Raw genomic sequence first — 20,705 nt, 5'->3', positions numbered from 1 at the left:
ATGGAAGGGGGGCCTAGTATAAAAGAATACATTTCCGAAAAGCACGAAGGATTGTCGCCGAAGATTGGTCCCCAAAAAAACAATAAGTACATGATAACAAGCGCCCATAAAGACAGACATAGAAGAAAGAAAGGAACCGAAAAAGGATGCCGAAATTACCCTATACCATATAACAAGAATCGCTCTGAAGTGTTGGCCGGAAAAAGCAATGGTCGTAAGAGAGTGAAGCAAGGGAGTAGTTGTGATGGTTTTTTTCGCCCCGTCCGGCGGATTGAGAATCGAAAGGGAGTATCAAGTCGCTGCTGTGTAGTAGAGAAGAAAGAAGAGAAAAGAAAGTTCGAATCAGTCTCCCGTCGTTGTACGTGACAGAATAGCGTGAGGGAAAAAAAGAAAGAGGTATGGTGATTCTTTGAATGTATAGTTATCAATCACATACTCGAGAAATAATAGTTGTCCCAAAGGTATTGGTAATCTTCAATGAGGCCGCCGAGAAGGCCGATGAGTGGCTTGTCCTTGAGCTTTTCGCCAACATATGTGAACCATGCCCTGGTATGATGTTAGAGAGTATGGTCAAACGAATGAACGGAGTGCTATCTTACCTGGTGATGTTCTCGTAGGCGGCTCCGCGAAGCGCCCACCATCCCATCGACATGGCTCGTCGCTTGAGTTCTTCCTTCTCGAGGCCGGTAAGGCCCCTAAGCCCACCGGGGATTGTCTCGGACATATCCCTCTTCGCTAGCTGACGAGCAGCGTACTCGAGACCGAAGCCGATCAACCATGGCCTCCAGCTCTTCCTGTCGTGTCGCCACTTCTGCATTGCCATGGCGTAGAGCACGGGTCTGATGACCCAGAGAATCTCAGCAATCATCCCGGTCCCCTTTAGCTTGTGCAAGAGTTGCGCTGGAGGTTTGATATCTTCCGCTGTCAGAACCTTGGTGAGAAGGAAGTTCGGAATATCGGTGGCTGGGATCGATGGTAGTCTCTGTCCTGTTCTCGGCATCGTCCAGGATTCGGGTTCTGGTGGCGGGCTGCCGATGGATTCCGCATCTTCCAGTTGGGCCGGATCAACCTCACGTTCCGGGAGCGGAGGGCTAACTATCGGCCTCGACTTCGTAAGATGTAGTAGCAGAAGTCGACAGACTGCTTTGATAACTTCCAGAACCACGACGACCCTCCATCTGATCTTCTGACCTCTCCTCCTCGCCGCCATTTCCCATAACAATTCGGTATACTGGATCATGGTAACCATCAAGGCGATGTTCTTGTAGGCCGAGCTCTTTTGGATCCAGAATTTTGTGTAGCGAGCGTGAGGGGTCTGAGGTGGTCTTTGGATCGAGGCGGGAAGGGCCCTCATGGCTTTAGAAAGCAGCGAATCATGGTAGAGCGATAGCAACTGGATTCCACTGTGAACTGCATTCGAAGTCAGATAATGGCAAGGACGGATGGATAGTTGACGGAGAGAGCGCTTACTTGACTCCGAAGCAATCTCAGCATCCTTAAATCGGGCTACGGGGCGATCAAACGCGCTGAATTAGTATCTTTCCCGCCGGATCAAGGATTTTAGGACCCATACCAGGCACGATGTAGGTTAGGGACCGAAGCGAGGATTCGATCTGCGATACGGCGCCGGCATTCTTGGTGACAAAGTCTTCATACAGGGCAAGCCATTTCTTCGGGAGGCTCAAGGCGCCATCGTTGGTAGAATGGTCGGATTGCGAGTGTTCTTCCATACGGTAGCGGTAGTGCGGTACGGTTTTGTTTGACGTAAGCGACGCGAGAGGTAAACAACAATGCTGGCTTGGCGTATACGTCTACAAAAATATTATTATTTGGATCGCTGCAAACGCCGTGACCGATCGAGAAAAATGCGGAGAAGAGATAGGGCTGAGGAAACAGGCAGACAGACAGACAGGGAGCGAGGGAAGGGGGGTAGTTGGTATTGAAGATGATGGAGGAGGGTTGAGAGGGAAAGAAGGCTGGCCTGGCGCAAGTTGTCGAAACGGGGAAAGTAAAGGGGAAAAAAGAATAAGGCTCAGAACAAACAACCGAGGTTCATTCTTCACATTCACTTTTTCATTACTGCTATTACTGCTATCACCACTATCATATATACTAGAGTACTATATATATTGTAGAAAAATCAGACTGGTATTATATATGATAAGACTGCCGGGTTTTAAGATATTAAAGATCCAGATCGAGAAGATATCCCCCGGGGCCGGATTCGGCTGAAAAGCAGATGAAACTATGCAAAGATCAAGCCGGCACGCCTATTTATATTTATATTTAAATACATAAGTCAGCCGATTTAGAAACGAGGAAGGAACGAATGGATAGAAGACCGACTGACCTGCGAAGGGTGGGCCACAGCTGGTTGAAGGGGATGCCTTTGTCCTGCTCTTCCCTTCTGATCCTGAGAAAGGCTGCGGTGGAGCCAACGAAGGCGGCAAAAATCGGGTCTCCGACTCTGCTCCGGTTACAAAATACCTAAGTACTCGATACGTGGGTCTTGGGAATGGAATGGTTCATAGTTACCTTGATATCAGGAAGGGCACATTTACAGCGGCCACGGCAGCCATTATGATCTCTCTTGAAGTGCTGGAATATCTGTCCTTGTAGACGAAGGGGAGATTGAAAAGGAAAAAAAGATAAAATATCACATTCCTCAACGCAACCATATAACAAATACCTTACCTTCCTTGCCTTCTAAAGATTGGCCCCGAAAGACTAGGGTGTAGGCAGGTATATATGTTAATGTATGATGTCAATTGACCGATTGAATATTAATGTTATTGAACCCCAAGTCCTTGAATCCAAGACCGGGCTATATAAAAGTCTATAGGATAGGCTTTGCATATAAGGACCAGGGAAAGGGAAGAGATGGTCAAGTGCTATTTAAGTGCTAGCTACGGGCAGGCGGTAGCCACCCCACGGCTTCCGGCTTTCCGTCGCGCATGCTTGTCGGCTCTTGTGATGAGCTCCTTTGCTCCGGCTTCAGCTTCAACGATTGCAACTGTTGTGACCGAGGAAAATATCATCCGATCTCTTCGATAAAGGCTAGCTTTCGGCTTCGTATTCGGTATGGTAAAGATTGATCGGAGCCTTCTTCAAAAAGGCCGATGCGGCCCATGCATCCTGTGCTTGTGTATGTACCTGCAGCTAAAGACGAAGATGGACAAATTGAAATTGATCTTATGAAATTCTGAAATTAGCTGCTGGCTGGCCGGCCACATTTTATATATATTCCTTTCCGCTCGCCTTCTTACATCCACTCCTTGAAAATACCTTGGTTGCTTCCATCCGTATACATACTTGCTTCTTATATTATATATCCCCGTCCCGTGAGTTTCGAGCGCTGTTTTCCTGGTTCGGTATAATATAATCTGTGGTCGCCGAATTTATTTTTCGGTGTTCTTGATTTGCTGTGGACACGGCAAACCCCAAAGCTTTATTATCCCTCCCACTCCACCGCTACTGGTATATACACTACCTCCCACCGTACAGCAGTTGCTTCCTTCTCGTCCATCCCTTCGTCGGAATCCCCACCTGACCTGTAAGCGCGCCCTCTTTTTTCTCGATCTATCTTCAATCTTCGGTCTTCACCACTTGCCCTGAAAATTTTCTCCTCTCGTGGAATGCTTAAAAAAAAAAATTTGGGTGCCAAGAGAGAAAGAAAGCGAGTCCAAGATGCTAATTAATTAATCCTCCAGTCTCAGTCCCTCGAACCACCACCACCAACGCTCAAAACCGGCCTCCCTCCATATTCAAACAAAATGCCACCAACAAGTGATGAAGTGAGCTACCTGAAACAGCTGGTAGCTGGTCTGGAACAGCGGATATCACAGCTCGAAGGCGGCCAGGCCTTGTCGCCTGCCGAACAACTACGAATGATCCTCATGGGTCCTCCAGGTGCCGGTAAGGGACCAAATACAATCATCATTTCGCGATAACAGGAAAAAAATAAAAATAAAAAAAGTCAAAATAAAAAAAAAGAAATAAAAAGGAATAACCGATATCAATGGGGAGGATATGACGAAGCAAAAAAAGTGGGACTGGGTATCGAGCGATAGTGGGGCTTACACATGAATTTCTGGCGTACAGGAAAGGGAACTCAGGCACCGAAGATTAAGGAAAAATACTGTGTCTGCCACTTGGTATGCTTATTCCTACCGTCCCCCGATTATCCGTTTCCACCGAACTCGGATGTACACGATACGGATTTAGAAATAAGACCGTCAGGCTAACAGACCTACCAGGCCACCGGTGACATGCTGCGCTCGCAGGTCGCAAAGAAGACATCGCTTGGGAAAGAAGCAAAAAAGATCATGGATGCCGGTGGCCTCGTCAGCGACGAGATCATGGTCAACATGATCAAGAACGAACTCGAGCACAACGAGGAATGCAAATCAGGGTTCGTCCCCCCTCCGCCTCCTGTTAAACCATCGGCGAGGAAGGGAAATAGCTGAATGTTTCCTTTAGATTCATCCTAGACGGCTTCCCTCGCACGGTACCACAAGCCGAACGTCTCGACCAGATGCTCGAAGAGCGCAAAGAAAAGCTCAATCACGCCGTACAGCTCGAAATCGACGACGCCCTATTAGTCGCCCGTATCACCGGTCGTCTCGTGCACCCGGCTTCCGGCCGCTCCTACCACAAAATCTTCAACCCTCCCAAAGTCGCCATGACCGATGACGTCACCGGCGAGCCCTTAATACAACGGTCCGATGATAACGAGGAGACCTTGAAGAAGAGATTAGGGACTTACCATGCTCAGACGGCGCCGGTCGTCGACTATTATAAGAAGAAAGGCATCTGGACCGGCGTCGATGCGTCGCAGCCCCCGTCTACCGTTTGGAAAACACTTTTGGGAATCTTTGACGAAGATAAATCGAAGAGCCCGATATTGAGCCAAGTCGGCGTTTCCCCAAAGTAGGGTTGGGGGAGAGGGGAAAGGGGGGCGAGAAACAGGAGGATTTCCGCCGAATACCTCGGGATGGTTCTCATGAAAGGACGATGTGATGACTTTTTTTTTTTCTATATGGCCATTTCATCTTGTCCGCTGTATGAAATATTCATTTCTCTCTTGTAAAAACAAAAACAATATTGGCAAAGGGTTGTCAGAACCTTTCTAATCACTTTCTCTATACATAATTTTCTTTGAAAAAACAAGTACATGTACATACACTCGCGGTGTTTTGCATTGTACGTTACTCCATTCAAGCCGGCTCGTATTGCGAAAACGGGACCCACCGCTTTCGATTACGTATAATTCCATTGGCTGACTTAATACACACAAGTCACCTTCGAACAAAAAAAATAAATTTCCGCAACAGAATTAACCGTTCGTGCTTTAATATTTGTCGTAATAGGAACCATGGGTTCCCTGTCATTGGTAACTACATCTCTCTAGTATACATAGCAAAACCACGGCTGCTAGTTCGTAAATCGCTGGGGGAAAGAGAAGACAAGAGATATTAACATGGAAGAGTGAATGGCCCCATGGACGAAAACCGCAAAGGTTGAATCATTTGATATTCCAAAAGTCGTGAGACGGCCGCCCATCGAATAAACCCAGTGCTGTATTTTTTCGTGAAAGATCACTTGACCTGATGCAATGCTAAAACGCAAGATCGAATGTTGGAAAAAAAGAAGAAGAGCCAATGCGGCTCCCACGAGTTGACGCCGGTAATGTTGTGCTTTTAACGTATCTAATTTTCATTATCTCCCCGCAAATGATTATTTCTCTTTCTTAATTTTGCTGATAATGGAGGCTAAATCCTGCTATAAAACGAGTTAGCTCGTCCGGTGATGTCGTACATTCGGGCGTGGAGCACATACGTCCGCTTTTCGTTTTCCCTTACTGATGGAGGTATCCGGCGTTGAACCTCGACTGGCTATCCCGGTAATTTCTTTGGAGATTTCAGCAAAACAGCTGGCATGGTATATGCGGGCCCCGGATTGTATCGCGTCCATGAGGACCCAGTCCTCCGCATCAGGATGCCACACAGTGTTGAACTTTTCTTTGCAGACCGGGCAAGTTAGGTTGGACAGCGCTGCATCGTTGGGCGCGGGAATGTAGTTCTGGCTGCTGGCTTCTTGAGTCGATGTATCAAGATCTGTGCCTTGGTGAGACTGTCCGGGTATTGTTGTATTGGAGTCATCCTCGTCTTCCCGGAACTTGATCCACTCCTATTTAGGAAAGACTATTAGCCATATGGGGTTTCTTCTTCTTCTTCTTTTTTTTACGTCGGCTATTAAAGATTTCGTATCTTACCTCTTCGCCGACGTACCAACTCCTAAACTGTGCATGCTTGGAGCTGTCGGCTATCCTCTGGTGGACACGGAAGTGCCAATCCAAGTGAGCAGCTTTGTCCTTCTTTCCCTGTTCGTTATTTGTGAAGCGTCGAGCACAGGAGCCACACTTATTTGGGAGGCTATCGTTCAAAATCGAGACAAAATGTGGTCGGGGTCTGTGATTTTTAACTAGATGTCAGCACTGCAGTCGCTGACCGGATTTTGATGTATATACTTACGTCTTGAGCGAGGCGGAGTTGAGTTCTACGCCTACTGCTTCCCAGTGCACCGTGAAGCCTGCCGTTGTTGAAATCGCACCCGGGGTAGGTGTCTTTGTCAACTTGGGCTGATAGTAACCCGTATTGAGAGGTGTGCTCGGTTTCGTTCCCGACGATGATGGAGGGGTCGAGCTAGCTTTCAGCAAACCTGCGGATATTAGAGATTCGAATAGACCCTTTGTTCCAGGAGGAACAGACCCCGGGATATTTGATGGGGTCTGAGTTCTAGCATTGTTGATCGCAGGGGTTTGGGTATTGGAATACTGGCTTAAAAGGCTCGCCAAGTTGGGACCTTGGTTTATATTTAGCGATGGAGGCGGCGCTGGTTGAAGAGCTGGCGGGGGTGGGGCAGGCACGTGCACTGAGATTGCGATCCTGGAAAGCTGGTCTCGAATCTGGGAGAGTTGGTCTGTCGGCAGCTGCTGGGTGCTGAGGATCGTTTGCAGATCGAGCAACGCTTTAAGTCTTTTTCGAATTTCAGTATCCCATGGATTCTCAGCAAATCTTGCCTGCGTGGTCGTTATCAGAGGTCGGATATCATTCAATAGAGCGTCGGTTGTGGGAATATTCGCCAGCAGGTTAGGCGCGGTGAGACCCAATTGTGCAGCTATCTGTTGAAGATTGGGATGCTGCGTTCCCTGGAGCGAGGGTGTATCTTGAGTAGCGGTGGGCTGAGGCTGTACGAAAGAGTTAGCACCCAGCGGCCTGTTTGGCCCGATGGAACCGATAGAAACTCACAGTGGCCTTGTTCCCTGGTTGTTCTACTCTCCCATCAAAATTTTGAGGTGGCGGGGGGTTATAAGGGCCCGCCTGACCGTGTCCATTTGTGGGCGGCGTCGGGGTAGAGCGATATGGACCGGGGTTTACAGCAGCCGGGCCGGGCTGTTGCCCAATTCCAAATCTGGCATTATCCTGCTTCATCTGTTTCTGCTGCTGTTGAACTGCAGCGGTCCTTGCTTTGATCAATGCATTGTCTATTTTCCTTGTCGTCTCTGCGGGGAATAGTGGGTTGGAAGATGTCGAGCCGGGGACCGGCTGCTTCCATGTCTGAAGCATTTCTTCCAGTTTTCGACGAACGGGACCTTCCACGAGACTGTACGCATCCATGAAAGTCCTATAAAGATTCCGTCCGAAGAAGAGTGTATAAGGTGTTCCAACATTCTTTGCGATCGAGTCTAAGAGATATAGTGCGGGTAACTTGCGCAAGGGAGATGTCTAATATTTTTTTTTAAAAAAAAAAAAACAGGATGGTTAGGGTGATTCTATTGCGGTAATCTAGATAGATAAGTGGATGGATATCATCCACGATACATACCTTTTGGATATGCTCTTCGATCACTTTAGATATGGCTTGCGCAGCATGGATGTTCTCTTTAGCAATGACAGTGAGATTCGTAATCTCCCATCTCGAGTTGACAGACAGGTCTTCGAGAGAGGATCTGTAGTCTTCAGCGAGCTCCTCGGGAGAGGGAACCTCGTCGTTAAAGGACATTTTCAGCGGATCTAGAAGAGACTAGGAAGAGGACGAAGTCTCAATCGCTCGCGGGCTTTGTTGTATTCTGTGTTCCGCGAACAGTATCACCAAGGCAAGCAAAAGGGCGTGGATTAGACGAGTTCCTCCCCGGGCCCCGACACTCTTCTGCCGGCCACTGGTGCTAAGAACCGGCGTGGTTTGTTGGAAAAAACCGAGATTATGGGGTTTGGATATCGCTGGCGAGGTTCCTGCAGGCCAGGCCGGGCTTCAAACGCCGGTTCTCTTTCGCGCTGGCTTTCCAACTGTCAGTCTGTCTTTTGCAATTGAAATCTTCTCTGTCGTTGCTGCTTTGTAATTAATATGGCCAATGGTCAGCAGTTATTTCTTTTTTCTTCTTTTTCTTTTTTTCTTTCTGGTTTCTTTCTTTGGCTTTTTTTTTTCTTCCCGGTCTTTTATGATCTCCAGACGTCCTCCTCTTTCTCGACTTCTTCCCTTATGGCCTTTTCGCGTGCGATAGCAAGAGACAGCTCACTGATTAGTCTTTCAGATAGCAGAAGGCGGAAGATACGATGTTATTGGAGAACGTATAAGAAAGTTACTATCTAATGTATCGAGATTCCAATACGCCACTACGAAAGAACAGATTTCCACCTTCAGACAGACCACCGGGAAGGCAATCGCGTTCGATGATCGCTTTTCGAAGATTTCCCAGGGGTTCCTTTCCCTCCTTTACGGCAACGCAGCTACGACCTCAACTATAATTGATTTCCCTTGGGAAAAAATCCACCCGAAAAAAAAGCTATAGAAGATGCGACAGGATGTGCCTGCGGTTTCTTCCGAGGGGGCGAATACAAAGCCAACAAACTGAGTACTGGGGATTCCGGGAATGACCAGTATCAGATGGCTTTCAGACAGCCTTAGTCTGTCTGTCTGGTGTTGTTGTCGTTTGGTATAATAATTCGGCAAAACCGGAAAGGGACGATATTGCGGGGAAGAATAGTTCCTAGATGAGGCGAGACGAGGTCAGTGTACAGTCCCTTGTTGGTAACAATGGCGAAAGAGAACAACGTACTCGTAGAATATATCGAATAATGGACGATCGCTAGTCCCTGTCAAAGTTAGCAAGGCAAAGGAAACTCCCGGAAAAAGACGCGCCGAGGTTTATCTTTGAACTGTAGACGTAGGAGTGACCAAGGGGAGGATTTCGGGAATCGAATGGGCGTATGAGGGTGTATGGGAGAGGGAGAATCGTGGAGAGGGAGAGGAAGAAGGGACGGGACGAGGATGGAGATTGATGGTGAATCCGAAGGGTGGAGTTATATCACATACCTTAACCACGACCTGTCTTATATCAGTCGGCTAAACCTGCCGTGGAGCCAATAGTCATCCGATTCCGCTCTCGACTGGGAAATGCCCTTGAAAGGCAACGGGAGAAAAAATTGGCCCAATCGCTGTGCATCTGATCGCGCTGTTGCAGAGAAAGAACGGTTGGGAAGAGGAAAAAAAAAAAAAAAAGTACTACACCCCTCCATTGGCATTTCCGTCTCTCGATACATTTTTTTCTCTCTTCTCATTCTCAATAGCAATATACCGAAATTGGGCTTTTTTGTTCATTCATAGAAGGCGCCTGTCCATAGAGCTGGATACCCATTGCGAGCAATTCTTCTTGATTTCGAATTCCTCGAGATATATCGATCAATCGATAACATCAACCACCAACTACTAACCAACATTGGCATAATACCGGTGTCTCGATTGCACTGTCGAGCTATCACTTAAACTTACAGCTCAATATTTGAAAGTACTGAAAATTTTATAATATAGTCCAGCGATGTCTCCAGTTCTTCACTCGACCGGGACCTCTGCTCAGAAGGTTCAACGGGAATCTGGCGCTGCCCGTATCCTGGGATCTGGTAAGTCTTGGGAAATTTCCGAAAGCCTCCAGTATCCGTCAGTCCTATAGTGCTAAATGTCATCGGGAATGGGGTAGGAACTGCTGGAATTGCTGAATTGGCTATCTTCCATCCGGTATGTAATCCACATCCACTAAACTAAAATATTATACAATAGTCCGATAAACTCACGAATTTGAACCGTACAGGTCGATACCATTGCCAAACGCCTTATGTCAAACTATGGCAAAGTTTCTTCAGCATCACAACTCAATACCGTCATCTTCAAGGATTTTGCCAATGCTTCCTTTGGACGAAAGTTGATCTCACTCTTCCCAGGTTTGGGATACGCCGCCGGATATAAGGTCTCCCAAAGAATATACAAATATGGTGGCCAGCCCTACGTGAAGGATTATCTCTCTAAGCACCACGGCGACACATTCGACAGAACATTCGGCAAGGGTACTGGAAAGGCCATTATGTATGCGACTGCTGGAAGGTAAACTACGGTTCTGTCCCGTCGCCTTCTCTTAGTGATGCTCGCTCACTAATCTCTTTCTTTCTTTTTTTTATTATAAAAAAGTCTTATCGGAATCGGTGAAATCGTACTGCTACCACTCGACGTCTTGAAAATTAAGCGACAGACGAACCCCGAAGCCTTCCGCGGACGAGGGTTGTTCCGAATCATCAAAGATGAGGGCTTCGGTCTGTACCGGGGTTGGGGTTGGACTGCTGCTAGAAATGCACCCGGTAGCTTTGCTGTATGTCAGGATATCTAAAAAGTTGAGAAATTAGCGTCATTACTAACGATTTTGCAGCTGTTTGGTGGAAGCGCATTTGCCAAAGAGTTTCTCTTCGATCTAAAGGACTACAACAAGGCCACATGGGGACAGAACTTCGTCGCCTCGATATCCGGTGCTGCGGCTTCTCTTATCGTCTCTGCACCTCTTGATGTCATCAAGACCAGAATTCAGAATAGGAATTTTGAGAACCCGGAAAGTGGTTTTAGAATTGTGGGTAGCATGATCAAGAACGAAGGTAATCCCCCCCCGCCGGTTGAATTCGCACAAAACATGCATCCGAAAGGCTAACTTTATATTCCTCTAGGCCCTACGGCTTTCTTCAAAGGTCTGACTCCGAAGCTCCTGATGACCGGACCCAAGCTGGTCTTTTCATTCTGGCTCGCCCAGACTTTGATTCCCGCGTTCGGTGCCATTGTTTAGAAACGCCAACTTTCGTGAAGTTGATAGAGACGACAGTTGACCAATGCGCACGCCCTTGTACATAGACATCACAATCTCATTTCCTACAGGATCTCCTCGACTTTTCCTTTCTATTCTTGTTACTTTCTTTTGTCACCCACCGGTGTGCTCTTTTAATATCCTCTTCCCATTTGATAGAAACTCAAGGTTTCAGGGTTGGACCCGGTTCTGTTACTTCCTCTTTGTATGGAGTTATATGTGATTCTACCCAAATGCGCAGCCTGGAGCCCGAGACGACATGCTACACCTTTGTGTGCAACGCTGTCTCAAAAAACGGAAATGGGAAAATGGTACAGTGTTCGAGTTCCTGGCACCATTTCCCTTACCTGACATAGTTTAACACTAAAGCCTACTTCCCAGGGTAACTGGAATAGCCTTGGTATCACAAGATGATACCATCTATATGTCTATATTGGAGAAAAACAAAGATGCCGTGCCCCTTAAGCTTGATTAAAGGTACAAGTAACTGGTATGTTTTTTTTTTAGAGATTTCCGAACAAAATCAAATCAGCTCCGTGCTTCAGCTATGAATTTTTTGATCTTCTCAAAGTCTTTTTGACCATCAGTTTCTACTCCGCTGCTGACATCAACCCCTCCCAAATTACCCTCCAAGCCCCCGAGCCTGCTGATGAGATCCTTCACGTTATCCGGAGACAACCCACCGGCTAGCATCGCGGGCACCCCCGAGTCTAGAGTTGCTTGAACTTCAGAGACATCCAGCGAGCTGCCTGAGCCACCGCTGCCGGCATCCAACAGAGGGGCAACATGATACCCGCGAGTCCCGAGACCTGCTTCACCGGGTTTAAAGACGTGCACGACGGGTACCGGGATTAATTTCGCCCATTCGATAGGCTCTTGCCCATGTAATTGTACAACATCTAGCGAGGCTACGCGGACGGCGTGGAGAATGTAAGAAAGCGGCTGGTTTTGGAAAACTCCCACCAGCAAGGTCCTTTCCGGATGAGAGAGCGTATTGCGAAGATGGTATTTAAAAAAGTCCTCCGCAATCGTGTCTTTCACGGATCCCAGCTGTTGTGCTGCGGGTGAGGCTCCGCCTTTCCGTGTATTTCTTAGAGTTTCGGAGATTTGGGATGCCGTTGCGAGATCGATGCACCTCTTGGAGCCTTCGACGAGAATTACTCCAACAAGGTCAGCGCCGTGTTCTGCTGCAACTCGGGCAGCTTCCGTTGTCTTTGTCCCGCATATCTTGACCAGGAGTTTCTTTTGTGGGGCATCGGAAGCACTCGAAGAACCTGTGGACATAAGTTTTTCGATGAATGGCTTGGGATTCTCTCCCGCTCTCATCAGGCTCTCTCCGACCAGCACCGCATGCGCACCGTCTTTTTCATATCTTTCTACATCCTTGCGTTCGGAGATCCCACTCAGAGCGATGAGAATAGTATCCTTGGGGACCATGGAAACTAGTGAACTGGTGGTTCCGAGGTCAACATTGAAAGAATGGAGATCGCGGTTGTTGACACCAATGACTTTGGCGTTTAACTCGAGTGCCCTGGCCATTTCTTCCGCACTGCTAACCTCGACCAGAGGCTCCATGGATAAACTCAAAGAGTACTTGTAAAGCCGTTCGAGAAGATCGTCGGAGAGCATTTTAACAATCAGGAGCACCGTATCTGCACCGGCAAGACGGGCTTCAAGAATTTGGTATTCATCGAATATGAACTCTTTGCGCAGGATGGCAGGTCGGTTTGTTAGGCTATTTACGGCAGCTCGTGCGTTTCTCATGTCGTCGAGGGAGCCTTTGAACCATTCCGGTTCGGTGAGAACCGATATAGCCGCAGCGCCAGAGAGGGCATACCGGCGTGCTTGAACTGCCGCGTTAGTGTTGATATCGATGATACCTTTGGATGGCGAGGCTCGTTTGACTTCTGCCAGTAGAGCGAGAGGATATGGTGAATTTTTGAGCCTCTGTGCGAAATCTATCAGAGGGGGAGCGAGTTGCATTTCAAGGATTCGTAGTAAATCTTCGGGCCGTTGACCGGGTATCTGCTTCTGGGCTGCGACCTTTCGCTTTCTATCCGCATAAATCTTGTCTAGTATCGACGGTTCTGACGGTTTGGCGGAAATGACTGTTTGATGAGTCTTCCTCCATCCTTCATAGGCATTGCTATGTCCAACGTCGCCAGTTAATGCTGGGTCGTTGTCGGACCATTTCCCTCCTTTCCATTTCAAGAAATTTCTGAATAATTGGCGGCCAGCAAGAGTCAAAATGCTCTCCGGATGGTACTGAACGCCTTCGACGACGAATTCCTTATGACGAACACCCATTATGACGCCCCGATCGCCAGTCCAGGATGTGACTTCGAGACATGACGGTAGGGTCTCGTAGGTACCAGCGAGGGAATGGTATCGAGTAACAGGGATGGATTGGTCGACATCCTTGTACACACCAATACGGTCGTGGAGAATGTTGGAGGTCTTTCCGTGGAGAATTTCATTAGCTGAAGCCACGGTCCCGCCGAACGTGGTGTACATGCATTGCCTATATAAAATCGGTTTAGTTACCCCACTACAATCTTTGCGGCAACGTCCTTTTTTAAATTTTTAAATTTTAAATTTTTATTTCAGAGTAATCGAGAGCAAACTTACTGCCCCATACAGACACCGAGGATTGGTATCTTGCCGGTGAAGTATTTGATAGCTTCGCTACTGACTCCGGAATCAGTCAACGGATGACCAGGCCCGGGCGATACGACCAGTTGGGTTGGATTTCGAGCAATTAGTTCCTCCAGAGTTATTTGGTCATTGCGAACGACCTGGACGGTAGCACCTTCGAGAACTAGATATTGGGAGACATTATATGTGAATGAATCGTAATTGTCGATGAGGATGAGATTCGAGGCGTGGTCGAGTTTGGGCTGTGGGTCATCGTGGCTAAGGACAGTGGCCTGAAAAGACGACATGATGTGGGAAGTGCGTGGCAAGCTATAGCTGTCATATCAGTTATCCGGATCTTTTATAAATAAGGGAAGTGATGATTTTAAATACCTCCTATTTACTTACTTAACCTAAGTAAGTATCTACCTCCCTGGTAGTGTAGAGGGGATGACTGTAAATATGAATTGGTGGATGCTGAGTCAATCCAAAGGGCCGAATGTCGCTTGAAAGAAGCTGGGGGGAAAGCTAAAAAGTTCGGACCGCAAGCCGGATAAAACGCCTGACCGGACTTACTTACAGGTACCAACCTAGATACTTGAGTACCTAGTATAATACATAATACATACTACGAGTGCTTGCTGCACTGGTAGATATTGATATTGGAATTCACATGGATATATTATATTTTACAGCTGTTGCACTTCAATAGAGATCCGATAGCACTTGGTAAGTGATGGGATATAAGTAGTCGCGCGTGTCGTCAAAAGCGATGCTAGCCAGGTCAAGCAGGCTTGGGACCCCTGCCATTTGCCCAAGAAGTAATCAACCAACCAACCAACGCCATCCTTCATTTTCACACCGCTCCAGTTAAACCTCAGTCCTCACGCGTCTCCTACATCTCCAATCCTCACCAGGCCGGAACCGCAATTATAGGCATCTACTCAGTACCTGCTAACCTATGGTTCCTTATCTTCATCGTAACCAAGCCTCTCAATTCTACCCTACCCTACCTTGCCAGCCATCGCTCATCTCTCTCCCAAGATGGCTTCCAACAGTGCAGGCCCGGCGACTGCACATTTATCCAGCAAATCCTTTGACTCTGCGCTCGAAGATGCTCTAAAAAACAATACCCCGCTATTGTTCGTCCCACCGTCCCCTCTACAGTAGTATCTTACACACTTGCAGCTAACCATACGCTCTCCTTCCTTTTTTTTTTTTTTTAGATCCTGGAAGTCTGCCTTGCATCGTTTGGATACGCCGTCGCGCTCATCTGTCGCAGTTCGAAATCTGAAAAGCTGGCTCCTCTCGTCTCCTCAATTATCCTCCCTGACGGGCTCCTATGCCGTCATCCCTCCACCCAATGCTGCGAGCAGGCAAGCACTCGAAACCAAAACTTCCATGATCAATATTACTGCCGATACCCTACTTCCCATAGCCGATATAAAAGCGGATGCTTTGCACCTTAGCATGAGCCTAGACCTAGATGAGCTAGAAGCGCTCAGAATATGCATTCTAGAATATCAAGAGAGGAGTCCTGCTCTTGCCTCCGAGTCGAATGACACTACCGATAATCAGCAGGCTCTTCTGTCGATGTCAATGTTCACCAAATCTACCAACAGGCTAAACGCTGCGTCGGATGCCCAAACCCCAGAAATACAAAGGAGGGACCGCCAAAGGAACCTTTATTTTAACGAGAGGCGTTTTAAAATCAAGGTTGCGACTTCGCTTGTGCGGAGTGTGGTCGACTACGATCCAAAGGCACCTCGAAAAACTCCATTCTGTGGTACGGCCAAAAAAATACTCAAGAAAATGGTTGGAGAAGGTAAAAAAGACGGCCGGAAAGGGTTTGTCGAGGAACTCATCACGGATATCGGCAAGGCCATCGGTACCGCCAAGGTCCCCAGGGCATTTTCGGAAAATAGGCCGCAGAATAAACTCGTACAGGACCGTGGGAAATGGGAAGGACAGGTACGAGTTCGAGTCCGAGGTTGAGCAGAAAGCTTTCACAAATTACCCCGGCTAATTGAACACCGATGCTATCAGGTTCTGGCAAATATATACCACTGCCTTCGATTCCTTTTCCTTCTAATATACGGGCCTATATCTCCCTCAGGCACTATTGTATCCGCTTGGTATCAATGTATGGGCTCAACTGCCTTTCTAACGGACCTGAAATTTGTATAACCCCCTTTTTTTCCATCTCGGGTCGACCGCTAGCTAACTCGGAGACCTTTTAGCTGAGCAAACCGCTTGACTCCACACTTCAGGATTTCCTTAATGCCATTATACCCCTTGGAGCAATAATATCCTTCGCCATGCTTTCGGTGGACTCATTGGAGGCACGGCTTACCGGTGCCTTCCCGTCCTTGGCAAAAGAAATAGACCCTTCGGTTTCATTGTATCTTGAAGAAGCAGAGGCTGTTGGCCTAGTCCACGATGTTCTCCTCGAGTACGTGGGGGAACGGTGTTACCTACCTGCATCCCTCGCAGGGTGGGCATGGGCTATCATCTTGCGGACTTATAACGACATCCCGGAGGATGAATTCGAGTTCCCAAATAAGGATCCAAAGCAACAAGGAACACCCCTACAGCGCGTTCACAAAATAATGGCGAATATCATGGCGTCTTCAACTCAAGCTGAAGGGCCAGCATTATATCTGGCGAAGAAAGCACTGAAAGCCAATATTCTAAGGACGGTCGAAAACCTTGTCCACGGGTTGCCGGGAGGAGGTGGATGGTCGCTTCAGCTTGAAGAAGACGGCGAAAAGATGAGACACGTTCTGGCTGGATTAATGCGGATGGGGATGGATTTGCTCGACTGGGATCTCGGGGCGATAGAAGCTTTCGTCGCTACGCACAAGGAATTGTCCCCGCTACGGATACATAATAAATTCCAAAAACAGGGCGGCGAGGATGACGAAGAGGAGAATCCGGATGAAGAAGAGGGTCCTTCGGTAAGCCGAGAAATCGCAAAAACTTCAGAAGCGGCGCTTTCTCGAAGTGTATGGGCGGATAGGACGGTCGTCGAGAGAACCATTCATGTAGCGAGGGCCCGTTTCCCCTACGAGACTATTCCATTTTGCGCTATCTTAGGTGCGACCACACCCCGGGAACTTGTTGACGAGCCGTATAACCTGGGTTTCAAATACCTGGAAGATCACATGGAGTCTTTTACATATGTTTTGCCACCGAACTTCCGTGGTACAGAGGTGGACGAGAATGATGCCGGGAAAATCGTCCTCCTCGAGGACTTAATGGTTGTTGAAGGGCGGCGGGAGGACGGCGGCGGCGCCTTTATCCTACCGGCTGGTATATTCGGAAGGATCATCAGCAGCGGGGTCAGCCCTCCTATCGTTCGATGGGACTATCGCTACTCTGGTGTCGAGTTTCTCGGGCGACTTCTAGAAAGGACACTCCTCGATGGGACTCTGCATGAATCTTCTCTCGCCATCGAGATTTTGGGTATCTTCGATAACATTTTGGTGTCATATAGAGATAAACCAGCCGATCTGGGGGATCTCGAGGACAGATTCAATGCAACCAACTTTTTGGAGGGTGCGAGCAACATTCTAGCCCGCAATAGTGACATAATCAGTGTCATATTGGACCTGTTCGAAGCATCTTTGCCATTCTCGGTCACGACCAAGTCGGTCGAACTCTCCTCGGCTTGTCTTCGTGTTATCGTCACACTAATCTCAATTGTTCCTTGGAGGGTATGGCCTTTGCTTGGTCGCTCGTCCCTTCTGGAGAGAAATGGGCGAGGCGGTCTCTTGGGCAAGATTTTGGAATCTGTTGAGATAGTGCAAGGGAAATATACGTTCCTCCTAGCGACATTTTCGATGTATGAAGCACTATTGTCCGATGCAATCGCCGGTGTAGTCTTTAGTGGCACTATCGGCTCTCCCGGTAGTATAGTATCTGGGGCAGGCGTAGGATCCGGAATCAGTAAGGAGATGCAAACTTCGATCCTCCAGGACTGGACTAGATTTTGGTGTTCTATCTTTGAGAGCTTCACGACCTGGAAATATCTTAAGGTTGAGGAACGACTAATGCTCAACTTTAAGCTCTGTACGACCTTTTCTCGGATCCTCAATACGGTTTATGGGGTTGCATCCGACGAAAATGAAGGCTACGGTCTATTCGAAGGGCTAGCTTCATCCGCGTCGACAATTTGCAGCACTTTTTTTAACCCGGCCAGCACACAGGCGGCTGACCCCCTCCTATTGGCTATCAACGATGGCTTAGAAACCAAGGACCCCACGATAAACATTATGATTAATTTAGATTGGATCGATAGCGTAACGGCCTCCTTGGAGTTCAGCTCTACGGCCCTCAAAGTGCAACATCTCCAGAAGAAACCCCCGAGCTATCTCGAGGGGAAGCTTTACGAACGGTCTCTAGATCTAATTTCGCTTTACGAAGTCGATGAAACCTTCAGACGCCCCGTTATAGACGTATTAGACAGTCTCCTTGGTGGCTCCGGGCTCTGGATTGGAGAACCACCTTCGATTCTTGGGTACATAGGCTCATCCGGTGCGAACCATCTGGTTGAGTTAATCCAAAGACTTGGCGGAAGACTAGGTGACGAGGAACTCGAAGTTTCTATCTGGAAATTCTTCTGCACGGTCATCGCAAATAAGCAGCAAGGTCTATCCATCAAATTAGTGACCGGGAACAACCTTGAAGTCCCCAACCCGACAAAGGACACACCAGCAAATCCGCAAAAACACGCCAAGTCTATGCTAGCATCGGCATTGGAAATTCTTGTTAACATCGAGTCCCTACCTGGTTCGCTTCTAATATCGACGCTGCAGGCTGTCTCAATCGCGCAAGACTTCTGGGGTCCCATTATTAGCAATCTCCCGGACTATCCGGAGTTTCTCAAAGCAATCACCTGTTACATTGAGAAAGTGGTTGTCAATTATTCGGCAAAGACGCCATCAGCTATCACGGAAAGTTGCAACAAAACGGCGGCTGCGGCCTATATAGCACAGATCCTTACGATGCACCTTTATCAAATAAGGGCTACTAAATTTTCAGATCCGAAGACGAAGGACTTTCTCGCGTCTCTTCTCCCCAAGCTCAAGTTCTACATAGACCACGGCGCGGTTATCCGAGGCTACAAACCAAGTATGCATGGGCTTCTCTCCCTAAACTTGCAAAACAAATGGCCCAACTGCCACCTTGAAAATTTCCGAAAGAGTTCAATGCGAGAAAGACGCTATGGTGTGAATTATTTCTATGACATTGAGTTGGCTGAGCATATTTTGAGATGGGATCGCGGTTGGAACAGCATAATAACCCGGCGCGCTAGTAACAAGGTTGTTGAAGTCAGAACAGGTTTCAAGTTTGACGTTGAAGCAGTCAATCTCAATCTAGCGTTAATTGATTCCCAAGTGGTAAGGGTATTTCTATCAAACAATAATTGTCGAGATCACGAACTAACCCGGTTATCCTTAGTTCCTCTTTGATATGTGGGCGAATCTCGCCCTGGAGTTGACTTGCCATAAAAATTTCCAGAATGTCGACGGATTCACCGCTTTGTCAAGGGTGGGCCTAGATACTTTGAAGGCTACAGTTGGAGAATCTACACCCCCCACCATATCACCCATTCTGAACACAAAGCGGACCAGTTTGGCCTTTTCGCTCTTCCGACGGCTCGGGGCCATCAACCTTAACCAAAATCAAGCACGGGGCTCTTTCTCCAAGATCCTGGAAACGACATGGGATGTCGCTGCAGCTGCAGAATCTAATTTTCTATCCGGGCTCAGTAACGGTGGTAGCGAAAATTCCCGCAACCTCCTCCGACTCCTTTATTTGGCACTGAATATGTGCCTAAGGTCTAAAGAAGATCCCTCCCCTAAGGTGGTTTATTTGCTTGTTGGAATTTTCGAGGTCGCCGTCGCTAGGGCCTTCAAGGTCCTCGCCAATGCAGCTTACGAGAGTTCATCCCCATCTGTCGCTGGGGATATGCTTATTGTGATCGGTATTCTACAAACCATCCTCTCATTTGATGGGCTTGAGCCGGTGTACGAGCACCTTGTTAGTCATATCGCCAACCACGGCACGATCCGAGTTGCCACAATACTTTTCACATGGGCTTCAAAGTTGGTGGATACGCCTACAGACGCAAATTCGACCCCTAATCCTCTTTATGGCGAAATCAGCATAATGTTTCTCGTGAAAGTGTCGGCGCTGCCGGTGTTTGCTGAACAGATTGCTTTGAACTCTGTTTTCAACTCCTTAAGCGAGGGCGACCTTGCGATGAAGATTCAAGCCGGCCAACTGCTTCCAACTACCACGCCCCGCCTGCATAATATTTGGGCTAAGGGGTTTCTCCCGTTGCTCCTAAATGTTCTATTTGCTCTCAAAAAGCGTGTCGCTCCGGAAATCGCCATGTTTCTACGCTCATTCAACAGGCAAATCCTTTCGACAATCACGTATCTCAGTAAACCGGAATACATCGCTTTGTCACATTTAGAGGAAGTGACGGACCTAGTAGCGATCCTCATTCTATTAGACCGAATGGGGTCTTCGCCAGGCGATGAAATCATGAACAGAGTGCGATCTCTTGACACCGCTTGTGAGCAGATCGTTAGCCACAAGGCATGGCTAGCCAAGGTCCTAGTTGCTACAAATGTAGAGGAAGATTCTTTGCTACAAGATACGACAGATGGGGGTAATAAACTTGCTACGAAGGTCGGAGTGCAAGCGAGGATGATACAAAGGCTTATTGCATCGACGGATGGTGAAGAGTAGATGGAGGCCTCAAGTACTTGTATTTTAGCGAGATAATCAAATTTAGGAATTTTTTGCTCTACTCCAATCCACACTTGAAGGAACTAGCCGCCCTTTTTTTTAAAAAAAAAAAATTTCCCTTACAGCCCAA

At 47.8% G+C, this 20,705-nt stretch overlaps 6 protein-coding genes across 6 annotated transcripts; 3 read left to right on the top strand and 3 right to left on the bottom strand.

Moving 5' to 3' along the window:
- Window positions 1–291: 291 nt before the first annotated feature.
- On the bottom strand, window positions 292–1,730 carry DFL_009596 (uncharacterized protein; the record flags this gene model as incomplete). The annotated part of the gene is made up of 5 exons (XM_067639507.1): window positions 292–302; window positions 437–546; window positions 600–1,410; window positions 1,471–1,506; window positions 1,574–1,730. 5 exons carry the CDS (start codon window positions 1,728–1,730, stop codon window positions 292–294), a joined length of 1,125 nt encoding a protein of 374 aa, XP_067487291.1.
- Window positions 1,731–3,081: 1,351 nt separating this feature from the next.
- Window positions 3,082–4,933, top strand: DFL_009595 (uncharacterized protein; the record flags this gene model as incomplete). The annotated part of the gene is made up of 7 exons (XM_067639506.1): window positions 3,082–3,084; window positions 3,447–3,553; window positions 3,711–3,786; window positions 3,834–3,915; window positions 4,102–4,154; window positions 4,257–4,411; window positions 4,480–4,933. 7 exons carry the CDS (start codon window positions 3,082–3,084, stop codon window positions 4,931–4,933), a joined length of 930 nt encoding a protein of 309 aa, XP_067487290.1.
- An 803-nt stretch (window positions 4,934–5,736) lies between these two features.
- On the bottom strand, window positions 5,737–8,064 carry DFL_009594 (uncharacterized protein; the record flags this gene model as incomplete). Its single annotated transcript, XM_067639505.1, has 6 exons — window positions 5,737–5,781; window positions 5,839–6,189; window positions 6,275–6,470; window positions 6,534–7,249; window positions 7,311–7,787; window positions 7,888–8,064. 6 exons carry the CDS (start codon window positions 8,062–8,064, stop codon window positions 5,737–5,739), a joined length of 1,962 nt encoding a protein of 653 aa, XP_067487289.1.
- Window positions 8,065–9,877: 1,813 nt separating this feature from the next.
- DFL_009593 (uncharacterized protein) lies at window positions 9,878–11,161 on the top strand (the record flags this gene model as incomplete). The annotated part of the gene is made up of 6 exons (XM_067639504.1): window positions 9,878–9,959; window positions 10,037–10,074; window positions 10,148–10,437; window positions 10,522–10,699; window positions 10,757–10,976; window positions 11,046–11,161. 6 exons carry the CDS (start codon window positions 9,878–9,880, stop codon window positions 11,159–11,161), a joined length of 924 nt encoding a protein of 307 aa, XP_067487288.1.
- A 546-nt stretch (window positions 11,162–11,707) lies between these two features.
- DFL_009592 (uncharacterized protein) lies at window positions 11,708–14,121 on the bottom strand (the record flags this gene model as incomplete). Its single annotated transcript, XM_067639503.1, has 2 exons — window positions 11,708–13,700; window positions 13,808–14,121. The coding sequence occupies 2 exons, from the start codon at window positions 14,119–14,121 to the stop codon at window positions 11,708–11,710; spliced, it is 2,307 nt and encodes a 768-aa protein (XP_067487287.1).
- A 736-nt stretch (window positions 14,122–14,857) lies between these two features.
- DFL_009591 (uncharacterized protein) lies at window positions 14,858–20,575 on the top strand (the record flags this gene model as incomplete). Its single annotated transcript, XM_067639502.1, has 5 exons — window positions 14,858–14,955; window positions 15,040–15,784; window positions 15,860–15,994; window positions 16,054–19,215; window positions 19,277–20,575. The coding sequence occupies 5 exons, from the start codon at window positions 14,858–14,860 to the stop codon at window positions 20,573–20,575; spliced, it is 5,439 nt and encodes a 1,812-aa protein (XP_067487286.1).
- Between the last annotated feature and the right edge of the window lie 130 nt (window positions 20,576–20,705).

The sequence above is a fragment of the Arthrobotrys flagrans genome, assembly GCF_004000055.1.
Source record: "Arthrobotrys flagrans strain CBS H-5679 chromosome Unknown unitig_1, whole genome shotgun sequence".
Classification (NCBI taxonomy): Eukaryota; Fungi; Ascomycota; class Orbiliomycetes; order Orbiliales; family Orbiliaceae; genus Arthrobotrys; species Arthrobotrys flagrans.
The sequence above is the reverse complement of the archived record's forward strand: the minus strand, read 5'-3'. Positions and strand labels throughout refer to the sequence as shown.